Below are 26,932 nucleotides of genomic sequence, written 5' to 3'. Positions count from 1 at the left end.
CCCTATTTGTAATTTTGCTCATTGGCCCTGCTAGAAACGCCACCCTCCAACCTCCAAGCATTGTGAACAAGGACCATTCCACTGTCATGTCTACATGTCTGCTCTCTGCTCCACCTCCCTTCATCCAGGAATCTCTACAGCTGTCTCTCTTCATGGACTGTGGCCTTCTCCTCCTTGGCTCTTTTGAAAGCAAGGTGATTTTTGCTCCTCCTTGCCCCTATCGCCAAACCTTCTGCATGGTCCTCCTCCTTCTGCCCCCCTGCTGGCCACTTGTAGCACCTGCAGTCCCAGGCAGCAGACTTGGCCCAGCAGGTGTGGAAGTGTCTTCCAATGGAAGGAAACAGAGGCTACATTGATTGTATTGCCACGGGGGTCAGGGGAAGATTCCCCCACTTTGCTTTTTGTCTGTCCACAAGGACATGATTTGCAATACTGTGGAAGGTTCCTATATCACTCTTTCATAAATTCTCATGTACACTCCATCTCACTTCTGTCCTTAGAAGATTCAAACACTCACAAGCCCACAGTGTGCAGATGTGTAAGTAACAGCGATTTTACATGAGAACATAGGAATGGCCTTACTGGGTCAAACCAAACGTCCATCTCACCCAGCATCCTGTCTTCTGATAGTGGCCAATGCCAGGTGCCCCAGAGGGAATAAAGAGAACACGTAATCATCAAGTGATCCACCTGTCGCTCATTTTCAACTTTTGGCAAAGGGACACTAGGGACATCATCCCTGCCCATCTGGCTAATAACCATTGATGGATCTATCCTCCATGAATTTATCTAGTTATTTTTCAAACCCTGTTATAGTCTTGGCTTTCACAACATCTCCTGGCAAAGAGTTGCATGGGTTGCATTAACCTGTTGATGTTACTTTAAATCAATTAAAAAAATGAAGAAGCTGGTTCTGGCTAATGCAGGGTAGGCTGAAGTCGTATTTTGGGCACATTTACCAATACGGGCTATGACTTTGTTTCTGGCAGGGGAATCCCTTAATATTTTAGAAATACTGGAAAACCTGGCAATTTTTCAGGCATGTGATGAGATCCCATCAAAGTATGCAGAGGAGCTATTCAGGGAAATGGTGCGTGAACAGAACATCAGTGAATGCAATGGTTTAGTAAGCTACCGGCGACAAAGGAAAGGTGGTCTAAAGAGCTGGGTTGGAGCTGCTCAGGGGACAAGCTGGCTCCCTCCTGCTCATGGAGGTTAATTCATCTCCTTTCCCAGTAGCACCTGCTCTGAGTCTCATTCCCCACCAGGCTCCTTGCTGCCAGGCCAGCGAATGGCGATAGGATGGGAATGAGGCCCTGGGCCCTGCCCCAATCTCCTGAGTCTAATGCAGCTGCTTACCTTGTCCCCCATCAGCTTCTGGGCTTCCCCCAGGAGGAAGTAGGCGAGGAGCAGCCCAGCCTGGCTGAGACGCAGCAGGGGGTTGTGGATGGCCAGCACTGCTGTCCGGAGGAAGTATCTTCTCTGCCCCTCTGAGAAGAACTTTCCGAAGACCTAAAACCAACAGGACATGAGGCTTTAGCAGATTGCCCAGAATCAGGCTCCAGGTACTGGAGGTAGAATGGCATCACCCTCTAGTGGCAAAGGGGGAGGGTAAGAGAGTTGCTGTACCCTGTTCCCAGGTTGAGGCCATCTGATTCCTGACTGGCAATGGAACTGGGCAAATCCCACCTCATTTCTCTGCTTCTTCCGGGTGCAGGAAATCTAAGAAGGATCTGATCAAGCAATAGTGACTGACTGCCCCAGTGCTCTCCTCTCAGACACTTGGGTATCAGCCAGGGGGACAACATGCAGAGAAACACCAAGAGCCATAATCCTATATTAACTCATCCACCCGGGGATTCTCCTTATGCCACGCACCAATGGATCTGTGTAAGACATTCAAATCACGGCAATAAGCGAGATTCCAGTGTGAGACCTTTAATACCAGCCTCTCCCACTGGGTGCTGGATGAGGAACTCTGAGCTGTAAATAAGGAGTGGGCTCTTCTCCTGTCTCCCGGGGGGCATCCACTGCAGGGAACTCAGCTAGCCCCACTTTCTGAGCTGTGTCATGCCCTGGCAGAGTGTCCTTACCTCCCCCACCCTGGCTGTGTTCCTGTAGCCCAGAAGCCTGCTGTCCTGGTGCCAGTCCCAACAGCACAGATCTTCTGCCTCATGGATGGTCAGCCCTGGGAAAGAGACACACACATGCATTTGGTATTCTGGTTGCAGTGCTTGTGTCCTTCCAATCTCATTGGTGGCTGCACAGTGAGGTGGGGAAGAAAAGAAACACAGAGAGATTCATCCTCCTGGTGGGGTCAGTTTGAGAGAAATTGGCTGGGGTCCCATTATCCACCTGTGGTCACTCGCAGTCTGCTATCGGGTCCCATTTCCCAGATGGATTCCTTACCACTCTGGTGCAGCAGCAGCTGGTAGAGCCAGTAAATCCCTTCCCTGGGCTGCCGGCTGATGTCCTTGGCTGGGTCACTGATGAACAGAGCCAGCTGTGCCACATGGTGACCCATCCTGGGGAACTCTGCTGGGTTCTAATGGAAGGGAGAGGAGAGGGGTCTCCATCAGCATTTTCCTGTGAGCTCCCAGTCCCCCCTGGGCTAGGAATCTCCTTCCCCTCAGCCCCTCTGCAGGAGATTCTGAGGGGAGAGGAGCCAGAGCTAGACCCTTCATTTTCTCTGCTGCCAAGGGAGCCTGGTGCTGCTCCAGGATGCCAAGAAGGGACCCAAGGCCAGACACGAACCTGGCTGCAGTAGGGGCTGAAGCATGGTCCTCTTAAAGGCCCAGGGTCACCACTTAACCAGGACAAGAAGAACTTGATTCAAGCCTAGCTCATTCCCTGCTGTGACACTCCCTCCCCAAGAGGAACACTCCTAACCCACAGGCCCTGCAGCAGCAGCTCCTTCAGCCCTTTGGAGCCAGCCTACCTATGCCCAGAGTCAGGAAGCTGGGGTCAGAGGTCACTTACATCAAACTCAGGGAGGGTGTATCTGAGCAGGGCCGTGCTGCTCTTAATGGCCCTGGCTCTCTCCTGGGACACGATCCAGAAGTTGACGTGCTGTGGGTGAAGGAGGCAGGTCAGGATCAATGGGCAGGTGCATGTGCTGTGCAAATGAGCCCCTCCCCAACCCCAAGGGGCTGAGACATTGTGCACAGGGTTGAATATCCGAGTCATTGATCACAGCACTTTAGAAGGGGATTCTTTCCCCCAGGACAAGGCTTGTATCCTGCAGATCACAACTTGTCAGTGTCTCCCTAGATTGGGAGAATGTTTGGTGTTGGGGCTGGTCCCACGCTCCCTGAACTTCTGATTTCTGAACAGTTCACCAGAAAGGAGACTGATGCCTCGCCATTCCCCTGTACTAAAGTCCATGGTGGGATGAAGGGAATGACTGTGAGCACAATCCTCCCAGGAATCTCAGGGGCTATCAGAGAGAAGGGCTGATTCCCTTGGGTCCTCCTGTTTCTGGAGGAAGGAGCCTGTATCTCTTATCTGAGAACCATCTCCTGAATCTCAAGGTTGGCGGGGCGGTGGGGTAGGTTCAGACTCTAACTCATGAAGCCAACCAGGGGGTCCTGTGGTTAGTGCTCAACAGAACCAGGCAGAGCTCTGGCTTGAATTCCCAACTCCTTCCTCTGTCCTTCATCAAGGAGGAAGGACCTGACACTGCATTGTGCCGACTGCCCCGACTAAAGAAAACATTCCACTGGGGACCCAGCTAGGAGGACAGAGTAGAAAATGGATCTTCCAGTCTCTCCTTACCCAGTCCTCCTAAGAGTTTGTTGCCGACTCAAAGAGCCCAAGGCGGAGCAACAGCGGGATTCGTTGCCCGGTGTGCGTCGCACTAATTATTACACCAGGGTGGAGAAGCAAAACCAGGTTTATTTGAGTCCCAAATAAGGTGTCAGGGAGAATAGCATTCTCAAATCCTGCACACCCGCGCGCAGGCGGGGTCCCAGCATTTATACCCCACTTGTTTGTGTAAGCCTTTTGTTCGGTTTTCCCCCTCACCCCTCCCTTCCCAGCAGCAGCTACATTAGGTATTACATTTCAGCGTGTTAGAAAAGGTTCTCATGCACAAGCTTATCTATGGCCTTCACAGAACAAACGCATACAGATTTTCCTTCCCCCTTTCCCCCTCCTCCCCGCCGCTTCTGCTGTTTCAAACTCCTACATTTGCAAGCGGAGATTGCTGACAGCTACACATTTTGCTTGCAGTCTGTTAGCATCTTAGGCTGGTTAAAGTTCACAGCATGTAAGAACTTTGGTTCACTTCAGGCCCAAAGTCACAACTTTGGTTTACTCAGGCCTAGTGGCACCAACAATTCCCCCCTTTGAGAATACTCAACAAACTTTTGGCGAGTTTTCTCAAACTTTAAAAACAAAAAAAACAATGAAGCTTTACAGATATATGTACAACTGCTCTTTTGAGCTTAGTTACCCCCAACCCAGGAATGAATGCATGGACAAAAGAGTGGAATGTTTATTTAACAACTAAGGGATTGGGACACTGACTATAAATCAGGTAGGTATACCAAGTGGTTTAATTTCCCAGATGTCTCGGTGAATAATTCAGTCCCATATGCATGCTCCCCATGGACCCAGCAGGATTCGGTATGTGGAAACCACACCCACCCTAACCGGTCCATATGCTTGGAAGGAGCACTGTGAATGTCCCCACTTCCATTCAGAAAGTGTCCAAGTATGTCTTCATGACCACAGATCAGATGGTACTCCTGATGCATCTGTAAGGGCAGTGGGCCAAGTCTGGTCTAGATCCCACTGCAATACCTTCCCAGCCTCAGTGATATGCAATACCATCTCTGTCAGTAACTTCTGGGTCATAGAACTAAGGGCTGAAATGACATGTAACTCACCAACTCCAGCCTGTATTTAAGATAGCTGAGTTTCAAAAATAAGGCTAGTAGCCTTTTCTAGTTGGCCCAATTTCTTATTATGTTCCTGTCTTTTAAGATATTGGCCCTAGCCCACAGGGATCTGCTCAATTCTCTTTCTTTCCAGAGGAAATAACCCAGGCCCTCTGTTGTGCTAATTTAATGGCATCCCCTTGTGAGCAATCTGGGTATGTAGAAGTGATTTGAAAACTTGATAAGGGCAATGTCATTTAAAATCCAATTAGGAGGGCAATACATACTGAAGGATTTATTCAAAACACAGGGCACAGCCTGTAGATTAAACCCCAAAAGTCAATTAACACCACATTCCCAATCATGGGTCCCATAAATTTCTTTCTTGCCAGTGTACAATTCTTTGTTTCTTTACCAGGGTCAGTTCTTAATGTCCTTTTAGTCAGGAATTCCTGGACTTTGGCAATGTCAGTGGAGTGAGTGTTTCTTCTTCTTTTCCAAAACAATTGTGGTTTAGCATCCTACAGGGGAGAGGTTTCCAGCACATATCACCCTGTAATAGCTTTGCTTTTTCTAGAAAAGTCTAAAGGCACAGCTGGTCTGTCAGTGGACAAGGGAGAGGTTGTCCAGAAGCTGTCCAGAAGCACAGTAGAACTAGAAGAAAGAATAGGCTAATCATCAATAGGAAAATTCTTCTGATGTGGAGGGGTTTTTTTGCAGTGAGAATCCTGGGTCCAAGCAGTCAGTCTTTGGCACTTCACAGCAGTGTTGGTAGACAGGAGGACTTGGAAAGGGCCTTTCCAGCGTGGAGCCAAGGCAGTCTTTCGTTGATGGATCTTTATGTAGACCCAGTCTTCTGGTTCCAAGGAGTGGGCAGGGCTGCTAGGATCTTTGGGTTGTTTCTTCTTTACCTGTGAGAAAAAAAACCTAACACATTGCATTAGTGTCTTTGCAGATTTTACAAATTTTATAGTTGCATGGGCAAATTTAAGTCCCCCCTTTTTCTGGTTTTTAGCCAAGTAATGGTTCTTATACTTATTAGTGCCAAAGGAAGGGCATCTGGCCACTTTAAGTTTGTCTTAGCACAAATCTTGGCCAGTTTATTTTAGCATGTTAGCTATTATTTTTTTTTTAGTTAACTTATTTTTTTTTCTTTTTTCATTTTTTTTTTTAACCTATAAAGGAAACTTTTACTTATACACCTTTTGTTAACAATAAACACATACACAGTACATTAGTTTTATTTAATGTATGCCACATATACCCTTTTAATAAAATAACCTTATTACAGAGCTTTAGAACAACAGGCCAGGACAAGCACACCCACTTTGATGAGTTTACTTAATATAACCTTTAGTTTAATAGCTTTTTACCATCCCAGCCCTCTGGCTAGAAGTCTGAGGTAGCCAGAAGGATCCCATGTACAATATGGGGAGTGGGTTAACTTTTCATGTCCTTGCTTTTAAAGACTGTTAGTATGCAAATTTTAATAACAATTTTTAATTAAAAGATTTGGCTAATAAAGTTTTTTTTTCTTACTTAGGAAAATGTATTAGACTTTAGTATATCACATTTTTCTGATATATTTAAACACTTTGTATTTTAAATTGAACAAAACAAGTATCTGCATTTCAATTTAACACTGCCACTTGATTTTAAATTAGATTATCCCATAAAAATATTAAACACAACAATTCTGGCCACTTGAGACAGACACCACAAGACAGAACATAGAACACAAAACATAATTGTTACTCTGTCAGTAAATGCATGATATGTTGAATGCTGTTCAGCTGGTATTAGTTTTCTTTGATTATCTGAAAGACAAAGCAAAAGTTTACCCCCTTCTGGGCAGTCAATTATTACTTAAAATATACGAATACTCTTGTTAATTCAGGAGAATTACCCCATATTTTCTTTGCCTGAATTTATTTACAAACATTTCAAAGACACCAAAAACTTTTTTTTAGCATTTTTACAAAGTTCAACTGCTGTTCCCTCCAGCAACTAAAGAGTTAACTTTTTATTTTTTCTTAAAAATTACATGCTCCTTCCTTAAATTACTTGCTTTTTTTTTTAGCAGCCACTTACCAATTTAAATTACCATTTCAAATATTCTCCTGAGTATTTGAAATTTCCATGCTTATACTCACTTACTTCTTTTTTTACTACACCCTTAAAAGTTTCCAACCTGTTTTCCCATCTCTCTGTTGCCTGCCTCGCCTGGGCCCGATCCTGCTTTTCTTGCTGAATTGTCCCTATCCTGGACACAAACTTATTCCATTACCAGTTTAGCTAGGAGGGTGGGCTTCACAACTAGCCCCCACCCTTCTGGTCTTTTTCCTAAAACATTTTACTCCCAAAACTACTCAAGTCCTCCCTAGTAAGGCTTGCCACCTGGCAAAAATACACGGCCATTGGGTAAAGGCCATTTACTTAACACACAATTCAAACTTCTAAAGGGGGTCTACCCAGAGACCCACCCATTTGTCTGCTGACACTTAAACAGAAAAGAAAATTACACAGAGAGCAGAGAAAATTACAGTCAAAGCCAGATTTTTCCACTTCTATTACATTGTCCGTCACAGGGGGCGGGACAGAATTATCTCAATACAACCTCAGAGCTTCATCGCACACATGGCTTCCACCCTGAGGAATTACGAACGAGAAGTTCAGTTCCGCCCACACACCCAACGCCCAAATGAACAGAGCAGAAAAACCAACAGTAACCGGTTAAACAGAACAGAGCTAAAACTAGATAGTGCACCAAAACCAGATAGTGTTTTCTTATTCTATTAGGGCTCACCTTTAACCATACAATCCTTATTATATAATACCAAACAATACCAAACAAAGCAAACATAAAATAACAAGGGTAAAACAGATGGTGTAAATTCTGCAAGGCTTCCCAATTCTCTATTGCTCACCAAACTGACAAATTTCTGTTACCAATTATTCCTTATGTCAGGTGATCAAACTGACATTGCAGGACTGGGGGGGGGGTAGAGAAATCACACCATATATCCAAATTTTAAAGCTTCATTAAAAATAATAAAACAACAATGGAAAGTATTGGGAACACTCCCACATCACTCAGGAAAAAATATGAATGCTCCAAGCCTTAAGCCACTTTAATACTTACACATATCCAGACTGGCATGTCTGTGTATAATGTTCAGAGAAGGGAAATAGGTGGACGGGAGATTATCCTGTATACAGCTTGTCCAGCATTTCCAACATGCTTCCACTCTTGGGATGGCTGTTCTTTTACACCCTGGAATCTCCTGCGGCGTCTCTTTCAGAGATTCCAGTTCAGGTCAGCTGCCTGTCCGGCTTCAGGGTTGCAAAAACTGTTGGATCTCACTGAACCGTTAAGCTTTGCAAATGCAATCTTAGTTCTGTAACTTATACTACCCTTGGTTTGCCTCTGTTTATTTTCCACAACCAGCTGGGGCTGAAAGCAATTTTACTTAGCATAGTCTGTGTGCTGGCTCTTGACCTTGTAGCAGAGCAGCTCTCTCTTTATCTCTGGGGTTAGCCGAGTTTCAAATTAACCCGTTCCTAGACAAATTGCTCACACTGTGTCAGAGGCTTTTCTTTGTGATTAAAAGCTCCTCTGAGATATATGATCTTATCTAGATTGAAGATACCTTCTAATGGGCACTGTTTAGATGGATTTTCACACATGTGAAGATTCCAATTCTCTAAATACCTGCAGGTTTTAGGACCATAATGTACGTACATGGAACATGCTGGGGTACCCTTAGGGGGTGAGGTAGAATTTTTAGACTGTCCCTTTACCCACTTTCCACTTGCACACACAGAGAGGGTACCCTGTCCGCACTAGCGGCTCATAAACTAAGAATCTCTCCCTACAGAACAGTCACACAGGGGAGACTAACAAGGATGACTGACTTTCCTACATCCCCTTTCAGCAAAGAGCGTCGGCTAGTCTCTGGGAGACACAGCGCCGTATACTCTAATTGCATCCAATGAGATGATCAGACTGTCAGTAGCCCACACGGAAAGGAAGGGGGGGGAGGGAAGATGGGTTCACACATTCCTAGACCCAGGCAGCTTCCTCGCCGGACGATGCCAGGCTGAGTCAGCCCACCGTGGGTTGGATCTCCTAAAGATCCACTAGTTACTGGGCTTGCGTTAGACTACTCCTGATCATTAGCAATCGCTTCACAGGGCAATCTGGGCGTCTTCCAGCAACGAACACTCACACAGGTATACACACACACACACACACCAAGGCCATTGTTTTCTATTACCACGATGCATTTTATCTTGCTGCACAGTCAATAAATTTAAATGGCATGAGCCCAGCAGAGACAGACATTCCCACGGACAGTTCTTCTCCCAGTGCAGCTCTGGGGCATATGATGAGGGATTTTTACAAGAGCTCTACATACAAACAGCTTCAGAAGCTACCCATTCGCTGACAAAACAGAAATAATTGAAGGATCATGCTGTAATTAAGTGATCCTTCTGGTGGCCACCTTTCCTGGCTCTCTAACTGATACTGAGGCCAGTCTACTGTATAAAATCTTTTCAGTTCACTTTTAGTCATTGGATCTGATTCAAACACTCTCCAATTCATCAGAATGCATTCTAAGGGTGTACACCATACCCTGCCTGTACTCTGTTCCTGCCCCATACCACGGGCTTGCCCTTGACCCACTATAGGACGCTCTCTTGTCTAGTGGGAATTACAACGGCTGGGCGTCCCCAGCCTCAGGCAAAAGTCCACACCACTGGACTGTTCCTACCTTCTCCACAGGACCGGTTCCTCACCGTCGCCCGCAGCTGCTTCTCCACTATCTGAGTGCGTTGCACCGTTGTGTCCTCCAAGGTCAGCCTGACGTGTCTCTGCCGAGGCCCCCGGTAAAGACACCAGTGCGCGCTAGGCATCGGCTGTGACCATCGTCCACCGGCCATTGGAGGAGTCCGGGCAAGGCACAATTTTGCCTCGAGCCCACCCAGGGACGCCAAAACTGTTGCCGACTCAAAGAGCCCAAGGCGGAGCAACAGCGGGATTCGTTGCCCGGTGTGCGTCGCACTAATTATCACACCAGGGTGGAGAAGCAAAACCAGGTTTATTTGAGTCCCAAATAAGGTGTCAGGGAGAATAGCATTCTCAAATCCTGCACACCCGCGCGCAGGCGGGGTCCCAGCATTTATACCCCACTTGTTTGTGTAAGCCTTTTGTTCGGTTTTCCCCCTCACCCCTCCCTTCCCAGCAGCAGCTACATTAGGTATTACATTTCAGCGTGTTAGAAAAGGTTTTCATGCACAAGCTTATCTATGGCCTTCACAGAACAAACGCATACAGATTTTCCTTCCCCCTCTCCCCCTCCTCCCCGCCGCTTCTGCTGTTTCAAACTCCTACATTTGCAAGCGGAGATTGCTGACAGCTACACATTTTGCTTGCAGTCTGTTAGCATCTTAGGCTGGTTAAAGTTCACAGCATGTAAGAACTTTGGTTCACTTCAGGCCCAAAGTCACAACTTTGGTTTACTCAGGCCTAGTGGCACCAACAAGTTCAAGTAAAATTTCACCCAGCCCCTCCTCCTGAGGCTCACCTCAAAGATGTAGTGGAGCCTGTTTCTGGGGACTCTAACAGCAGGTTCCCCAGCATGGCATCCAGGAGCTCTGGCATGATCTTGTGTAGAGCCTGCAAAGCAAGGGAAAACCATGGGTCAGGGTTATGGAAACTGGGACTACACCTGCCACAGGATGACAAGAGGGGTCTGTGGGAAGCACTGGTAAGACTCCCAAACACATATCCAAGCATCTCTCATTCACATCCCACTGCAGGCAGTTAGAAAGGATTGATGACAGCTGGCTCTTTGATCCATGAGCTTAGCAGGTCTCTGCAGAGTGCCTCGTAGGCATCAGAGTATGGAACAGCCAAGTTGCTATGGATGGAAGCGGGGCAAAACATGGCATATGGAAGAAAGAAAGAAAGAAAGAAAGAAAGAAAGGAATCCCCCAGGGAGGATTAATCCCTTCCCTCTCAGCTTGTTCCATCTCTGCCCACCCCACCCCTATCTCTGGAGCTCCTGTTTATCAAGGGAGCAGGGACCAAAGACCACTCTGGAGGAACAGGAGGATGGAGGAGGAGGATGTACCTGGACTTGGGTGGTGTCCTTCTCTGTGCCCAGGGTAAAGACAGCATGCAGGGCAGCTTGCAAGAGGTGTGTCTCCAGCTCTGGCTCCAGGGCAGGTTTCATGGTGCTGGCAAGAGAGAGGATCTGGTATTAGACTGTGCAGTATGGGGATGACTGGCACCAACATGGACATTAAACCGCAGAGAAATAGGCACAGGCTGGCGAGAATGGAAACTGGGGTACCGAGCCAGGGAATGACATGGCCAAGGCCTCACAGACAGACAGTGGCAGGGCAGGAATAGCACCTGTTCCCTTGACCCTGCTGCCCCTCCTGTATCTGACCTCTGGAGTGAGCCTCTCCCCAAGTCCCCTATAATGTTATTGGAATGAAAAGAACAGCCCAGTCAGGAGAGAGTGAACCTACCCACCCCGCCACCCTTGCGAGGTGCCCTGGGAGTGGGAGGGACAGAGACTCCCAGCCCTGGGCCTGAGCAGCACTTGGGCTAGGGGAGCCAGGTGGGACGGTCTAGGTACCTGAGGTTGCCCACAGCAATCAGGGAGTTGGCGAGGACGGCGCCGGGTGGAGTGTCATCAGGCAGCTCCTCAATGAGCTCCTGTGAGACGCAAAGAAGCATGTGAAATTCGAGTCCCACTGACACTTCCCCATGAGGAGATTACACAGCCAGTGCCCCACATGGCCATCAGGATCCCCCCACCTGCCTCCTGCTCCTCTGATTCCTTCCTGCCCATCAAACTTGTCCCCCTTCCAGGATTCCTGCACAGCTCAGTCCCATTCCCTGAAAACTGCCCCCATCCAACACCATTCCGACTACTGAACTGGGACCATCTGATTCCTTGTCCCTAAGCCTCAGCTGCCCTCTAGCCCGACAATTCCCCCATTTCCCACTAGTGACCAATCTCAGAATTTCTCCCTTCTCTTTTCCCCAATCTTCAACCCCAGCAATCCCTGCCCTCTGCTGCCCCCTCCAACACCACCCAGCCCTCCACCCATTTACCCGGCGATACCCCTGCCCATCCCATGTCTCTCTTCTCCCTCCAGCTGCCAGGTGCCGTGTCTCACTCACCACAATCCTCTCCACCACAGCCGCCTTGCAGCAGTGCAGCTCCAGTGTTTCCTGCCCTCTCTGCTGTGCAGCGAGACACGCGGGGTGGATGGCGTGCAGGAACATGCGCTGCTGCGCCTCATCCTGCACCCACAAGGAGTGGGGTTAGCGGAGAGAGAGCTTGTTAGCCAGGGACATCCTTGTCCCACCCACACCAGATCCAGGGCTCAGGCCTCGATGGGGAAAGTGGGGACCCGCCTATTGTCCAAATCACCCACGACTCCTACACAAGCAGGATCAGAAAGTGGAACAGTGCCTGTGGGGGGAGGAGACCTCAGCTGGTGTGGGACAAACATGCCCATTTTGGGGATCCCACATCATGGACAAAAAGGGGTGGGGGATCATCAGAGGGTCGGGATGCTGGGAAGGGACAGGACAATCTCGGTTCCAGCACAGCACAGCTGGGGAACATTTGTACCTTTTCTCTGCCCTGGAGCTGCTCTCTGATGACCTTGAGAGCAGCTTCATTTGTGGCCATGTCCACTCATTCCTCCTCCTCCTCTGAGTCCCTGGGGGTCCCTGCACCAGGGAGACAAGGGAACAGGGTGACACCTGCTGCCACTTGGGGGAAGGACAGAGGTGTGTTGAGTAGAGCAGGATTAAAGTTCCCCCTTCCCACCTCAGCACCCAGGGCAGATTGGGCCCCACACCACCTCTCAGGGATGCCTTCAGCCCCCAACAGCTTCAGAAGCCCATAGCAGAGAGGTACCCCTCACTGTCCAGGACTCCCTGGGAGGTTCCTGCCTCCACTCCCTGGAGTATCAAGGACCAAAGTGGCAGCAACTCCTGATGCTCCCACCCCCCAGTTCCTCTTGCTGCAGGAGCAGCTGTGTGACTGTTGCTGGTGTCAGTGGGGTTCACATGGCTCAGGCCAGACACCTGGATTGGGGACCCCCCCCCCATAGCATTAGTAGAGCGCCTGGACCCAGGGTGTTCACAGCCCCATCCTCACCCTCCCTGAGCCCAGCCTGGATCCTCACCTGGAACAAAGCAGCAGCGCTCATCGGCCTCGCTGCTGCCAGAGTTCCAGGAGCTGCTTCTGCCCCATGGGGAACGGGCCAAGCTGCTGGTGCTGGGACAAGGATCTTCCACCTCCTGTCCTGGGGAGGCTGGAAGGTCCTCAGAGACCGGGCAGGGCGATGCCTCCTGCTGGGAATCAGGGCTGGGCTCCTGCAGCCGGTGCTTCCCACACAACAAGCCCCAGGACCACCCTGCCCATCTCCTCTCCTGGGCTGGGTCCTGCCTGCGCAGCCGCATCCTGAGCCAGCTCCATTTGGGCCTGGTTGGTGCCTCTCCCAGCTCGGCACCTGTGTTGGGAGCTGGTTTCCTCTGCCAGAAGGCTGGGCACTTCCACCTCCTGGCCTGGAGGGGAGCTGCTTCCCCGCCAGCGGGTATGGAGGGGCTGCTCTGCTCCTTGGAAAGATGGCAGCTGCTTCTCTCAGGCTCTGGGGCCACCTGCCAAGCCTTCTTCCTGAACATCCTCAGGAGCCTGGCCATCCTGGAACCGAGCGGGGAGCAGGTGTGAGTCTGGGGTCAAGGCAGCCACGCACTAACGGGCCTTTTCGGTCCCTCCCTATCCCTGCCCCAGCCAGACCAGCTCCTCCCCCACTCCTCATGGGGCCAAGGAGTGCAGGCTACACACACTGGCAGGAGATGGTTACATGATCTGCTCCCAACGTTCCCCCGCGTCATCCTTGGTGCAGCAATACCAGGGGAGTCTCCTCTTTTTAGAGCAGTGGGGTCAGTCACAAAGACCATCAGTTACTTTGGACAAGCAGCCCCCTCCTGTCATCCCAGGCCACACTCCCACCCAGGCTAGAGAAGGAACAGAACCAAGGAGTCCAGACTTCTCCTGGGAAACCATTCCCCATGTCAAAGTTACAAAGTCCCTTGGCACTGGAAGCCCAGGGTCCCCTCATTCCCCATGGATTTCCATGTGCAGCAGCTCACAGAGTCTGCTCCAGTTCAGAGCCTCTCTGCCTGGGGAACAGTCTCCCACAAGCACACGTTTCCAAGCACACTGGAGACGGCTCCGGAGAAGGCTCTACCCGGTCTGACAGTGAAGGGCTCCTGAGGGCTGTTTGCAAATCCAATCTCCTTTGGGCGAGATTCTCTCCCCCTCTTTCTGCTTCTTCCCAGGGGAAACCACCTAGGAACCCTACTGCCACTCACTTGCTCTAGGTGACGGTGTGATGGATGGCAGATGTTCAGGGTCACCAGCTGTCCCTCGCCCTCCTCCTCACTCCCCAAGCCCAAGGCAGGCTGGAGAGGATGGTGACCTGAGGAGTTACCCTGCCCAGCCAGCAGGCAGGGTGATGACACTGGGCGATCGACTGGCTGTGAAAAGAAGAGTTTGTCTTATTGCCAAGGGCTGGAGAAACTCAGCCAGCAGTAGGGGGTGCAGAACGCTGCCATAGTGCGGGGGTTACAGCACCTCCCAGCTCCTGACATCCCGGCACTTAACTCACCTTCATGAAGCCTCCCAACCATCTTGCGCTGTAAGGATGGGCCCCCAACCCTACTGATGGGAAACGGGCCTGGGGAGGGGAAGATACCGGCTCAGGGTCACATCAAGTGTCAGAGCTATGGATGGGACCCAGCAGGTCTCATTTCCAGGCCCCTTCACTAACCACTGCTGCACACTTCCTGGCCCTCATGTCCGGTCCCCCTGCCTTTGAGAGGGAGTGTGTTCTGCTGTAGTGACTGGATCAGTCACTCCTGGGTTCCATTGCTGGCTTTCCTATTGACCTGTGGGACTTTGGGCAAGTTGCTCCCCCTCTTTATGGCTCACTTGGAGTCACATCCCTGAATGGGCTTTAAAAAAGACGATGATTAAAATTTGGCCCCAACCATTTCTTGTTTCTCCAGATTAGCCATTTTAACAAAGTTTAGAATTCTTGACGTTCAACATCTGGAAATCCCCCTTTGTCCTTTGCAGAGGGCTTTAACAGCCCTTATCTCACCCAGACTCACTGCTGCCCAGAGTTAGAGAATTGTCCCTATTCCCCCGGGACAGATGGGCATCCTGAGGTACAGAGAAGGGAAGTGACCTACCCAAGATCCCACACAACAAGGCAGTGGCAGAGCCAGAAAGAGAAGCCACCTGTCCTGACTCCTGTTCTAACTAACAGACAACAACCCCCCCGGAGGCAGAGATAGAGTCCAGGATATAAGGTGGTGGGAAAAATTTTCATGGAAACTGTTTTCTGCCAGAAAATCCATTCAGACTAAACCAGTTTGTTTCTTGAAACCATAACAACTTAGATGAAAGTTCTTTGCAAAATATTTGTTTGCAAAACAAGACCATCTCCTGTTTGTCACAGTGTGTTAAATTGTCTCATTGCACAAAAAGAGGAGACACTGATCAAGAAAATTAAATGAGATGCTTCAGTCTGAGCTAAGTAGTTGCTGCTCTTAACAATTTCAAAATAATAAAATACAAATAAAATAGAATTTTTCCGCTATCATATTATGTCATAATCTGATAGGACTCCATATGATAGGACACTTCATATTTTGCACTGCTACTACTGACACTCTCCAATGGATCCCCATCCTCCACCCACCGTGAGGTAGGTAGGAGAGGACTGTTTTTCCTACTTGACAGAAGGAGAAACTAAGGCTGAGAAAGGAGAAGTGACTTGTCTTAGGTCATGCAGCCAGCCAGTGGCAGAGTTGGGAATAGGACCCAGGAGTCCTGAGTTTCAAACTAACTAGCTCATCTTGAATTTCATACATGTAATGATGAGAATAAAGGGCTCTCAAATGAGCTACAGAGCAACAATTGTACATAGTAATTATTCAGCAAATATTCTAGAAGAACTGGAATGTTAGGGACGATCATGAACTGCTCAGAGACAATTAATGTAGAGCAGGATCAAAACCTGTCAAACATAGAATTGGTTATGACTTATTGGCTCGGTCTTAAAAGAGAAGAACAAAGACCCAAGTCTCCTCCCTGTCAATAGCCCCCTCCTCAGCCAAACAGGGTTGGGACTTGGAGGGCTGGGAGGCTGAGAGTTCTCATGAAATAGCCCAAAGAATGGCCCAGGTCACCACTGAGGGGATCACGCTTAAGGACTATTCCAGCCCCACCTCTTTGTGAGGGCCTCCCACAATGAGAGTTGGAGAGACACGCCCCCCCGCCCCGGCGCCCTCCACACACACATACACAGCTCCTGGTGATAGGAAGAGTGCATGGGAAAAGGACAAAAGATGCAAGAGAAGAAGGGAAAGGAGGGAGGGACAGAGGAAAAGGGAAAACAAAAAGGAGAAACCTCAATGTCCCCTGTGATTCTTAGGAACAAAGTCCTAGGTGGGGAATAAAATTCTGCCATCTCAATCTAGTATTTTCCATGCCTAGAATTCAGCTGGCACCTGATATATAAGAGTGAACAGGTTCCAAACCTCTCGGAGGCTCTTACCTTCTAAACAGTGATGTTTGTTTTCTAGCAAAATCAGTAAAAGAAAAGGAGAAAACTCCAAAGAGGGTCCTCCTCGCACTCACGAATATGAAAGTGAATTCTCTCTCAGTCCTTAAGCAGAGACCTCAAGAAGAAGAGTTGCTGAGGCAAAGCCACAGGGGTCTGTTTCTCAGGTTGCCCCCGTCCTGCACCCCTGTCCTGCCTGGCTGATGTCAGGGTCTCTCTGTGAAATCATCGTCTTCCCACCATCTTTGTCCAATAGGCTGAGGTCCTGCAAAAGGCCTTTGTGATGTCACTGCCACAACCGCCCCTCCCCTGCAGTGCTGATTTCCTGCTCCTGGCCAGCCACATTGGGTGTTTGAGCCAGGGCCGCCCAGAGGGGGGGGCAAAGGGGGCAATTTGCCCCGGGCTCCGCAGGGGCCCCCAAGAGAAGAGCGGAGGCTCCCGCCTCTGCCCCTCTCCTGGAGCCTTGGCGCATCAAGCGCCGAGACTCCGGCCGAGTCCCTGAGCCCTGCCCCGATCCGAGCCGCGTGGTGAAGGGGCGGGGCTGGGAGCTCCAACGGGGCCTGAGCCCCGTCCCGCTCAGAGCGCCGTGGGGAGGGGGCGGGGCAGCTGCCTCCGCTCGGCGTGGAGCTCACAGCCCCACCCCCTCACCACTTGGCTCTGAGCGGGATGGAGCTCGGGCCCTGCCGGCGACGCACTCGGTAAGAGGCCGAGGCCGGGGCCGGGGAGAAGCCGGGGCCGGGGCCAGGCGCGGGGGGGAGAAGCGGCGGCCGGGGCCAGGCGGGGGGGGGGAGAGAAGCGGCGGCCGGGGCCAGGGGGGGGGGGGGGGCGCGAAGCGGCGGCCGGGGCCCGGCGGGGGGGGGGCGAGAAGCGGCGGCGGGGGCCAGGCGGGGGGGGGCGAGAGACGCGGGACCCGCCGCCGTCGAAGCGCAGCCCGGTCTTCGGCGGCGGGGGGCCCCTTCTGTTCCGGGACCCGCCGCCGAAGTGCCCCGAAGGCCCGCGGCGGGGACCCCCCCCCCGCCACCGAATTACCGCTGAAGACCGGGCTGCGCTTCGGCGGTAATTCGGCGGCGGGGGGCTCCCGCCGCGGGTCTTCGGGGCACTTTGGCGGCGGGTCCCGGAACGGAAGGGCCCCCCGCCGCCGAAGACCCCGGAATCCTCTGGGCGGCCCTGGTTTGAGCTGCTACCCTTGAATCACTCCATTCAATGACTCTTCATTCTGGGGATCAAGCCTGCTATACAGTAAAACATCAGAGGCTGCTCCCCAGGCCACAATCAGGTTTTCTTAAATTAGTAGACTAATGGCCAGAAGGGACCATTAGAGCATCTAATCTGATACCCTGCATATCCTAAGGCCTCCTGTATGTCAGAAGAGCTGCCTGGTTTTTTTACTCAAACCTTTTCCAGGAAGTCTGCTAGTCATTAGAAGACATCAAGAAATGGAGAAACTATAATTTCTCTTGGAAATTTGTTCCAACGATGAATTTCCCTCTAACAAATCTGGGTCCTATTCTAATTAGACTTTTTCAGATTTCTGCTTCCAGCCATGGAGGTCTTGTCATGGCTTTTTCTTCTAGATAAAAGAGCCCTTTTATACTCAGCATTTTCTCTCCATGAAGTGAAGCCACTCCCTTCTCATTCTTCTTTTGGATAAACTAACCAGATTGAGCTTTCTCAATGTCTCACTATAAAGCATCATCCCCATCACTCAAATATGAATTTTTTCTGTAACCTCTCCAGTTTTTTAAGGTAATTTTCAAAATATGGACACAAGAACCGGATTCAATGCTCCACTATCAGGCTCATCAAAACTGTATCATCTCCCTTTCCATACTCACTACTCTATCCATCCAAGGATGGCTTTAACCTTTTTTACCACAGCTTCACATTTACAGATCATGTTGAGCAGCTTATCCACTTTGGTCCCTAAATCCTGTTCAGGGTCACTGCTTTCCAGTGGACTGTCCCCCATTCTGTAGGGTGCGGCCTGACTCTTTTGTTCCTGGAAGTATGGGTTTGCATATGGCTTTCTTAAACCCTAATTAGTCAGTAAGTATTTTAAAAGAACCAGACCATTAGAGAGAGAATCATGAATTGCTCAGAGACAATGAATGGAGAGAAGCAGCAAGAGCAATCAAATACATGTATGGTTATGACTTATTTCCTTGGTCTTAAAACAGAGTAGCAAGGACCTGAGTCTCCTCCCTCATAACAGCCCCATGCTCACCCAATCAGTGTTGAGACTCTGAGAGACAGGAAGCCAAGAGTTCTCACCAGATGTCCTAAAGATGGCCTAGGTCACCTCCGGAGGGAACCCCTCTTAGAGCACTATTCCAGTCCCACCTCTTTGTGAGGGCCTCCCACAATGAGACCTGGAGAGCAAACCCTGGAGAGCCCCCCGTCTTGCCTGGCTGATGTCAGGGTCTCTCTGTGAGATCATCATCTTCCCACCACCTTTGTCCAATAAGCTGAGGTTCTGCAAAAGGCCCTTGTGATGTCACTGCCACACCCACCCATCCTCTGCAATGCTAATGTCTGCCCCAGGCCATCCAGTTTGGAGTTTTGAGCTGCTCCCTGTGGACCACCCCACTCAATGAGTGTTCATTTTGAAATTAGTAAACTTTATGGCCAGAAGGGACTCAGAGAGAGGGGTACATCTCCTGGACAGGAGTTAGAGGATCTTTCTTTCAGACACACAGCTGTCAATAGTTTGGAACACAAGCCTTATTTGTAATTTTGTTCATTGGCCCTGCTAGAAACGCCACCCTTCAACCTCCAAGCATTGTGAACGAGGACCATTCCACTGTCACGTCTACATGTCTGCTCTCTGCTCCACCTCCCTTCATCCAGGAACCTCTAGAGCAGTCTCTCTTTATGGACTGTGTCCTTCTCCTCCTTGGCTCTTTTGAAAGCAAAGTGATTTTTGCTCCTCCTTGCCCCTATCGCCAAACCTTCTGCATGGTCCTCCTCCTTCTGCCCCCCTGCTGGCCACTTGTAGCACCTGCAGTCCCAGGCAGCAAGCTTGGCCAATGGAAGGAAACAGAGGCTATATTAATTGTACTGCCATGAGGGTCAGGGGAAGATTCCCTCACTTTGCTTTTAGTCTGTCCACAAAGCCATGATTTGCAATTCTGTGGAAGGTTTCTATATCACTCCTTCACAAATTCTCGTGTACACTCCATCTCACTTCCGTCCTTGAAAGATTCACACATGCTCAAGCCCACCCTGTGCAGGTGTGTGAGTAACACTGATTTTACATAAGAACATAGGAATGGCCTTACTAGGTCAGACCAAAGGTCCATCTAGCCCAGCATCCTGTCTTCCGACAGTGGCCAATGCCAGGTGCCCCAGAGAGAATGAAGAGAACAGGTAATCATGAAGTGATCCACCTGTCGCCCATTCCCAGCTTCTGGCAAACGGACGCTAGGGACATCATCCCTGCCCATCTGGCTAATAACCATTGATGGATCTATCCTCCATGAATTTATCTAGTCATTTTTCAAACCCTGTTATAGTCTTGGCTTTCACAACATCTCCTGGCAAAGAGTTTCGTGGGTTGACTGTGCTTTTACCTGTTGATTTTTCTTTAAATCAATTAAAAGAAAAGGTTCAGAGAAAGGCAACTAAAATGTTTAGGGGTTTGGAGAGGGTCCCATATGAGGAGAGATTAAAGAGGCTAGGACTTTTCAGCTTGGAAAAGAGGAGATTAAGGGGGGTTATGATAGAGGTATATAAAATTATGAGTGATGTGTAGAAAGTAGATAAGTAAAAGTTATTTTCTTATTCCCATAATACAAGAACTAGGAGTCACCAAATTAAATTAATAGGCAGCAGGTTCAAAACAAATAAAAGGATGTTCTTCACACAGCGCACAGTCAACTTGTGGAACTCCTTGCCTGAGGAGGTTGTGAAGGCTAGGAGTATAACAGTGTTTAAAAGAGAACTGGATAAATTTATGGAGGTTAAGTCCATTAATGGCTATTAGCCACGATGGGTAAGGAATGGTGTTCCTAGACTGTGTTTGTTTCCCAGAGGGTGGAGATGGATGGCAGGAGAGAGATCACTTGATCATTACCCGGGGTGAAAGTAACTTACAGGATTTACTGGTACTGCTGGAGTCCTGAGGGGGGCGTGGCCTCATCCAGAAGAGGCGTGGCCTCATCCAGAAGAGGCATGGCCTCTCGAGATTTAAAGGCCCTGGGGAACCAGCTGTGGCTGGGAGACCCAGAGCCTTTAAATCAACCAGGGGCTCCCAGCTGCAGAGGTGGCTGGGAGCCCCCCAGTGTTCAGGGGCAAATTAAAGAGCTCAGGACTCTGGCCGCCAGGGGGAACTCTGAGCTTTGCGGGGCTGGGGCAGGGATTTAAAGGGCCCAGAGCTCCTGCTGCTGAGGGAAGCCCAGAGCCCTTTAAATCCTGGCCCCAGCCCAGCCGTCAGAGCCACGGCCGGGGTTTAAAGGGCTCTGGGCTGCCCGCAGTGGCGGGGAGCTCTGAGCCCTTTAAATCCCAGCCGCGGGCAGCCCAGAGCCGTTTCAATCCCCGCCGTGGAAGTCGATGCAGTCCGGCACAGCGTACTGGCTCTTGCCGGTACGCCCTACCGGACCGTACCAGCTTACTTTCACCTCTGTCATTACCTGTTAGGTTCACGCCCTCTGGGTCACCTGGTATTGACCACTGTCCATAGACAGGATACTGGGATAGATGGACCTTTGGTCTGATGCAGTACGGCCGTTCTTATGTTCTTATGTTATGTTATGTAAAAACATTAAGCTGGATCTGGCTGATGCAGGGTAGGCTGAAGTTGTATTTTGGAGACATTTAGCAATACGAGCTATGACTTTGTTTCTGGCACGGGAATCCCTTAATATTTTAGAAATATTGGAAAACCTGGAAATTTTCCAGGCATGTGTTGAGATCCCATCAAAGTATGCAGAGGAGCTATTCAGGGAAATGGTGCGTGAACAGCACATCAGCGAATGCAATGGTTTAGTAAGCTACCGGCAACAAGGGAAAGGTGGTCTAAAGAGCTGGGTTGGAGCTGCTCAGGGCACAGGCTGGCTCCCTTCTGCTCATGGAGGTTAATTCATCTCCCTTTCCAGTAGCACCTGCTCTGACTCTCATTCCCCACCAGGCTCCTTGCTGCCAGCCAGCAAATGGCGATAGGATGGGAATGAGGCCCTGGGCCCTGCCCCAATCTCATGAGTCTAATGCAGCTGCTTACCTTGTCCCCTTGGCTTCCCCCAGGAGGGAGTAGGTGAGGAGCAGACCACGTAGCAATGGAGGAAGTATCTTCTCTGTCCCTCTGAGAAGAACTTTCCGAAGACCTAAAACCAACAGGACATGAGGCTTTAGCAGATTGCCCAGAACCAGGCTCCAAGTACTGGAGGTAGAATGGCATCACCCTCTAGTGGCAAAGGGGGAGGGTAAGAGAGCTGCTGTACCCAGTTCCCAGGTTGGGGCCATCTGCTTCCTGACTGGCAATGGCACTGGCAAATCCCACCTCATTTCTCTGCTTCCTCAGGGTGCAGGGAATCTAACCAGGGTCTGGTCAAGCAATAGTGACTGACTGCTCCAGTGCTCTCCTCTCAGACACTTGGGTATCAGCCAGGGGGACAACATGCAGAGAAACACCAAGAGCCATAATCCTATATTAACTCATCCACCCAGGGATTCTCTTTATGCCACGCACCAATGGATCCGTGTAAGACACTCAAATCACAGCAACAAGCGAGATTCCAGTGTGAGACCTTTAGTACCAGCCTCTCCCATTGGGTGCTGGATGAGGAACTCTGAGCTGTAAATAAGGAGTGGGCTCTTCTCCTGTCTCCCGGGGGGCATCCACTGCAGGGAACTCAGCCAGCCCCACTTCCTGAGCTGTGTCATGCCCTGGCAAAGTGTCCTTACCTCCCCCACCCTGGCTGTGTTCCTGTAGCCCAGGAGCCTGCTGTCCTGGTGCCAGTCCCAGCAGCACAGATTTTCTGCTTCATGGATGGTCAGCCCTGGTAGCGAGACAGAGACACACATTCATCATTCTGGTTGCAGTTTCTGTGTCCTTTCAATCCCATTGGTGGATGCACAGTGGGGTGGAGAAGAACAGAGAAACAGAGAGACTCATCCTCCTGCTGGGGTCAGTCTGAAATTGGCTCGGGTCCCATTGTCCACCTGTGGTCACTCGCAGTCTCCTATCTGGTCCCATTTCCCAGATGGGTTCCTTATCCCTCTGGTGCAGCAGCAGCTGGTAGAGCCGGTAAATCCCTTCCCTGGGCTGCCAGCTGATGTCCTTGGCTGGGTCACTGATGAACAGAGCCAGCTGTGCCACATGGTGACCCATCCTGGGGAACTCTGCTGGGTTCTAACAGAAGGGAGAGGAGAGGGGACTCCATCAGCATTTTCCTGTGAGCTCCCAGTCTCCCCTGGGCCAGGACTCTCCTTCCCCTCAGCCCCTCTGCAGGAGATTCTGAGGGGAGAGGAGCCAGAGCTAGACCCTTCATTTTCTCTGCTGCCAAGGGAGCCTGGTACTGTCCAAGATGCCAAGAAGGGACCCAACGCCAGACACGAACCTGGCTGCAGCAGGGCTGGAGCATGGTCCTCTTAAAGGCCCAGGGTCACCACTTAACCAGGACAAGAAGAACTTGACTCAAGCCTAGCTCATTCCCTGCTCTGACACTGCCTCCCCAAGAGGAACACTCCTAACCCACAGGCCCTGCAGCAGCAGCTCCTTCAGCCCTTTGGAGCCAGCCTACCTATGCCCGGAGTCAGGAAGCTGAGGTCAGAGGTCACTTACATCAAACTCAGGGAGGGTGTATCTGAGCAGGGCCGTGCTGCTCTTAATGGCCCTGGCTCTCTCCTGGGACACCTTGGACACGATGCAGAAGTTGACGTGCTGTGGGGGAAGGAGGCAGGTCAGGATCAATAGGCAGGTGCATGTGCTGTGCAAATGAGCCCCTCCCCAACCCCAGGGAGCTGAGACATTGTGCACAGGGTGGAATATCCGAGTCATTGATCACAGCACTTTAGAAGGGGATTCTTTCCCCCAGGACAAGGCTTGTATCCTGCAGATCACAACTTGTCAGTGTCTCCCTAGATTGGGACAATGTTCGGTGTTGGGGCTGGTCCCACGCTCCCTGAACTTCTGATTTCTGAACAGTTCACCAGAAAGGAGACTGAGGCCTTACCATTCCCCTGTACTAAAGTCCATGGTGGCATGAAGGGAATGACTGTGAACACAATCCTCCCAGGAATCTCAGGGGCTATCAGAGAGAAGGGCTGATTCCTTTGGGTCCTCCTGTTTCTGTAGGAAGGAGTCTGTACCTCTTATCTGAGAGCCATCTCCTGAATCTCATGGTGGAGGGAGCGGGTTTTCAGATTCTCACTCCCCAAGCCAGCCAGATGCCCTGCGGTTAGTGCTCAACAGAACCAGACAGAGCTCTGGCTTAAAGCCCCAGCTCCTTCCTCTGTCCTTCAAGGAGGAAAGACCTGATACTGCATTGTACCGAGAGCCCTCACCAAAGAAAACATTCCACTGGGGACCACACTAAGAGGACAGACTAGAAAATGGAACTTCCAGTCTCTCCTTACCCAGTCCTCCTAAGAGTTAAAGTAAATCGCTCCCGGCCCCTCCTCATGAGGCTCAGCTCCAAGATGTAGTGGAGCCTGTTTCTGGGGACTCTACCAGCAGGTTCCCCAGCATGGCATCCAGGAGCTCTGGCATGACCTTGTGCAAAGCCTGCAAAACAAGGGAGAGCCATGGGTCAGAGTTATGGAAACTGGGGCTACACTTGCCACAGGATGAGAAGAGGGGTCTGTGGAAAGCACTGGTGAGACTCCCAAACACATATCCTGGCCTCTCTCATTCACATCCCAGTTCAGGCAGTTAGCAAGGATTGAGGACAGCTGGCTCTTTGATCCATGAGCATAACAGGTCTGTACAGAGAGCCTCGTAGGCATCAGAGTATGGAATGGCGAAGTTGCTATGGATGGAAGCTCTGCAAAACATGGCATATGGAAGGCAGGAAGAAAGAAAGAAGGGAATCCTCCAGGAAGGAGTAATCCCTTCCCTCCCAGCTTGTTCCATCTCTGCCCACCCCACCCCTGTCTCTGAAGCTCCAGTGAATCAAGGAAGCAGGGAACAAAGGCCACTCTGGAGGAAGAGGAGTATGAAGGAGGAGGATGAAGGAGGAGGATGTACCTGGACTTGGGTGGTGTCCTTCTCTGTGCCCAGGTTAAAGACCGCATGCAAGAGGTGTGTCTCCAGCCCTGGCTCCAGGGCAGGTTTCATGGTGCTGGCAAGAGAGAGGATCTGGTACTAGACTGTGCATTACGGGGATGGCACTGGCGCCAACATGGACATGAAACCACAGAGAAATAGGCACAGGCTGGCAAGAATGGAAACTGAGGCACCGAGCCAGGGAATGACATGGCCAAGGCCTCACAGACGGACAGTGGCAGGGCAGGAATAGCACCTGTTCCTTGGACCCTGCTGCCCCTCCTGTATCTGACCCCTGGAGTGAGCCTCTCCCCAAGGCCCCTGTAATGTTCTTGGAGTGATAAGAACAGCCCAGTCAGGAGAGAGTGAACCTTCCCACCCCACCACTTCTGCCAGAGGAGACACCCTTGGGAGGTGACCTGGGAGTGGGAGGGATAGGGACTCCCAGCCCTCGTCCTGAGCAGCACTTGGGCTAGGGGAGCCAGGTGGGATGGTCTAGGTACCTGAGGTTGCCCACAGCAATCAGGGAGTTGGCGAAGATGGCGCAAGGTGGAGAGTCGTCAGGCAGCTCCTCAGTGAGCTCCTGTGAGATGCGAAGAAGCATGTGAAATTCGGGCGCCACTGACATTTCCCCATGAGGAGATTACACAGCCAGTGCCCCACATGGCCAGTAGGATCCCCCCACCTGCCTCCCGGTCCTCTGATTCCGTCCTGCCCATCAAACATCTCCCCCTTCCAGGATTCCTGCACAGCTCAGACCCATTCCCCTTCTTCCTTCCTCCCTGTCAACACTGCTCCCATCCAACACCATCCTGACTACTGAGCTGGGACCATCTGATTCCTTGTCCCTCAGCCTCAGCTGCCCTCTAGCCCCATGATTCCCCCACTAGTGACCAATCTCAGTATTTCTCCCTTCTCTTCTCTCCAATCTTCAGCCCCAACAATCCCTGCCCTCTCCTGCCCCCTCCAACACCACCCAGCCCCCACACATTAACCCGGCGATACCACTGCCCAGGTGCCGTGTCTCACTCACCACAATCCTCTCCACCACAGCCGCCTTGCAGCAGTGCGGATCCAGTGTGTCCTGCCCTCTCTGCTGTGCAGCGAGACACGCGGGGTGGATGGCATGCAGGAACATGAGCTGCTGCGCCTCATCCTGCACCCACCGGGAGTGGGGTTAGTGGAGAGAGAGCCAATTAGCCATGGACATCCCTTTCCCACCCACGCCAGCTCCAGGGCTCAGGACTCAATGGGGAAAGTGGGGACCCGACTCTTGTCCAAATCTCCCACGACTCCTACTCAAGCAGGATCTGGAAGTGGAACAGTGCCTGTCGGGGGAGGAGACCTCAGCTGGTGTGGGACAAATACCCCCATTTTGGGGTCCAACATCATTGACAAAAAGGGGTGGGAGATCATCAGGGACAAGACCCTCTGCAGAGTGTCGGGATGCTGGGAAGGGACAGGACAATCTTGGTTACAGCCCAGCCCAGCTGGGGAACATTTGTACCTTTTCTCTGCCCTGGAGTTGCTCTCTGATGACCTTGAGTGCAGCTTCATCTGTGGCCATGTCCAACCATTCCTCCTCCTCCTCTCCTCATCCTCTGAGTCCCTGGGGGTCCCTGCACCAGGGAGAGAAGGGAACAGGGTGACGCCTGCTGCCACTTGGGGGAAGGACAGAGGCATGTTGAGTAGAGCAGGATTAAAGTTCCCCCTTCCCACCTCAAGCACCCAGGCAGATCGCCCCCCCGCCCCTCAGGGATGCCTTCAGCCCCCAACAGCTTCAGAAGCTCATAGCAGAGAGGTCCCCCGCACTGTCCAGGACTCCCTGGGAGGTGCCTGCTCCCCTCTCTCCCTCGGGAGCATCAAGGACCAAAGTGGCAGTAACTCCTGATGCACCCACCCCCCAGTTCCTCTTGTTGCAGGGGCAGCTGTGTGACTGCTGCTGGTGTCAGTGGGGTTCGCGTGGCTCAGGCTAGACATTTGGGTTGGGGACCCCCCCCCCACAGCACTGGTAGAGCATCTGTGCCCAGGGTGTTCACAGCCCCGTCCTTACCCTGCCTGAGCCCAGCCTGGCTCTTCACCTGCAACAAAGCAGCAGCGCCCATCGGCCTCGCTGCTGCCAGAGTCCCAGGAGCTGCTGCCAGAGTCCCAGGAGCTGCTGCCAGAGTCCCAGGAGCTGCTG

The 26,932-nt window shown here is 51.2% G+C and overlaps 1 protein-coding gene across 2 annotated transcripts; it reads right to left on the bottom strand.

Annotated features, from left to right (window-relative positions):
* Positions 1–1,465: 1,465 nt before the first annotated feature.
* On the bottom strand, positions 1,466–26,313 carry LOC123365222. Of its 2 annotated transcripts, XM_045007927.1 has the most exons (12): positions 21,766–21,870; positions 14,293–14,457; positions 13,101–13,618; positions 12,539–12,639; positions 12,082–12,204; positions 11,531–11,610; positions 11,018–11,123; positions 10,469–10,560; positions 2,980–3,069; positions 2,410–2,545; positions 2,094–2,188; positions 1,466–1,512 (listed from the first exon to the last, which is right to left on the bottom strand). In XM_045007927.1, exons 4-11 carry the CDS (start codon positions 12,596–12,598, stop codon positions 2,183–2,185), a joined length of 693 nt encoding a protein of 230 aa, XP_044863862.1. In that variant the 5' UTR covers positions 12,599–12,639; positions 13,101–13,618; positions 14,293–14,457; positions 21,766–21,870; the 3' UTR covers positions 1,466–1,512; positions 2,094–2,182. The 2 variants fall into 2 exon arrangements, with proteins under 2 accessions (XP_044863862.1, XP_044863863.1); XM_045007928.1 differs by lacking the exons at positions 11,531–11,610; positions 12,082–12,204; positions 12,539–12,639; ... (1 more) ...; positions 14,293–14,457; positions 21,766–21,870 and adding exons at positions 25,254–25,333; positions 25,784–26,078; positions 26,258–26,313.
* Between the last annotated feature and the right edge of the window lie 619 nt (positions 26,314–26,932).

The sequence above is a fragment of the Mauremys mutica genome, chromosome 2 (assembly GCF_020497125.1).
Source record: "Mauremys mutica isolate MM-2020 ecotype Southern chromosome 2, ASM2049712v1, whole genome shotgun sequence".
NCBI lineage: Eukaryota > Metazoa > Chordata > Testudines > Geoemydidae > Mauremys > Mauremys mutica.
Note: the sequence above shows the minus strand (reverse complement) of the source record. Positions and strands in the feature narration are given on the sequence as shown.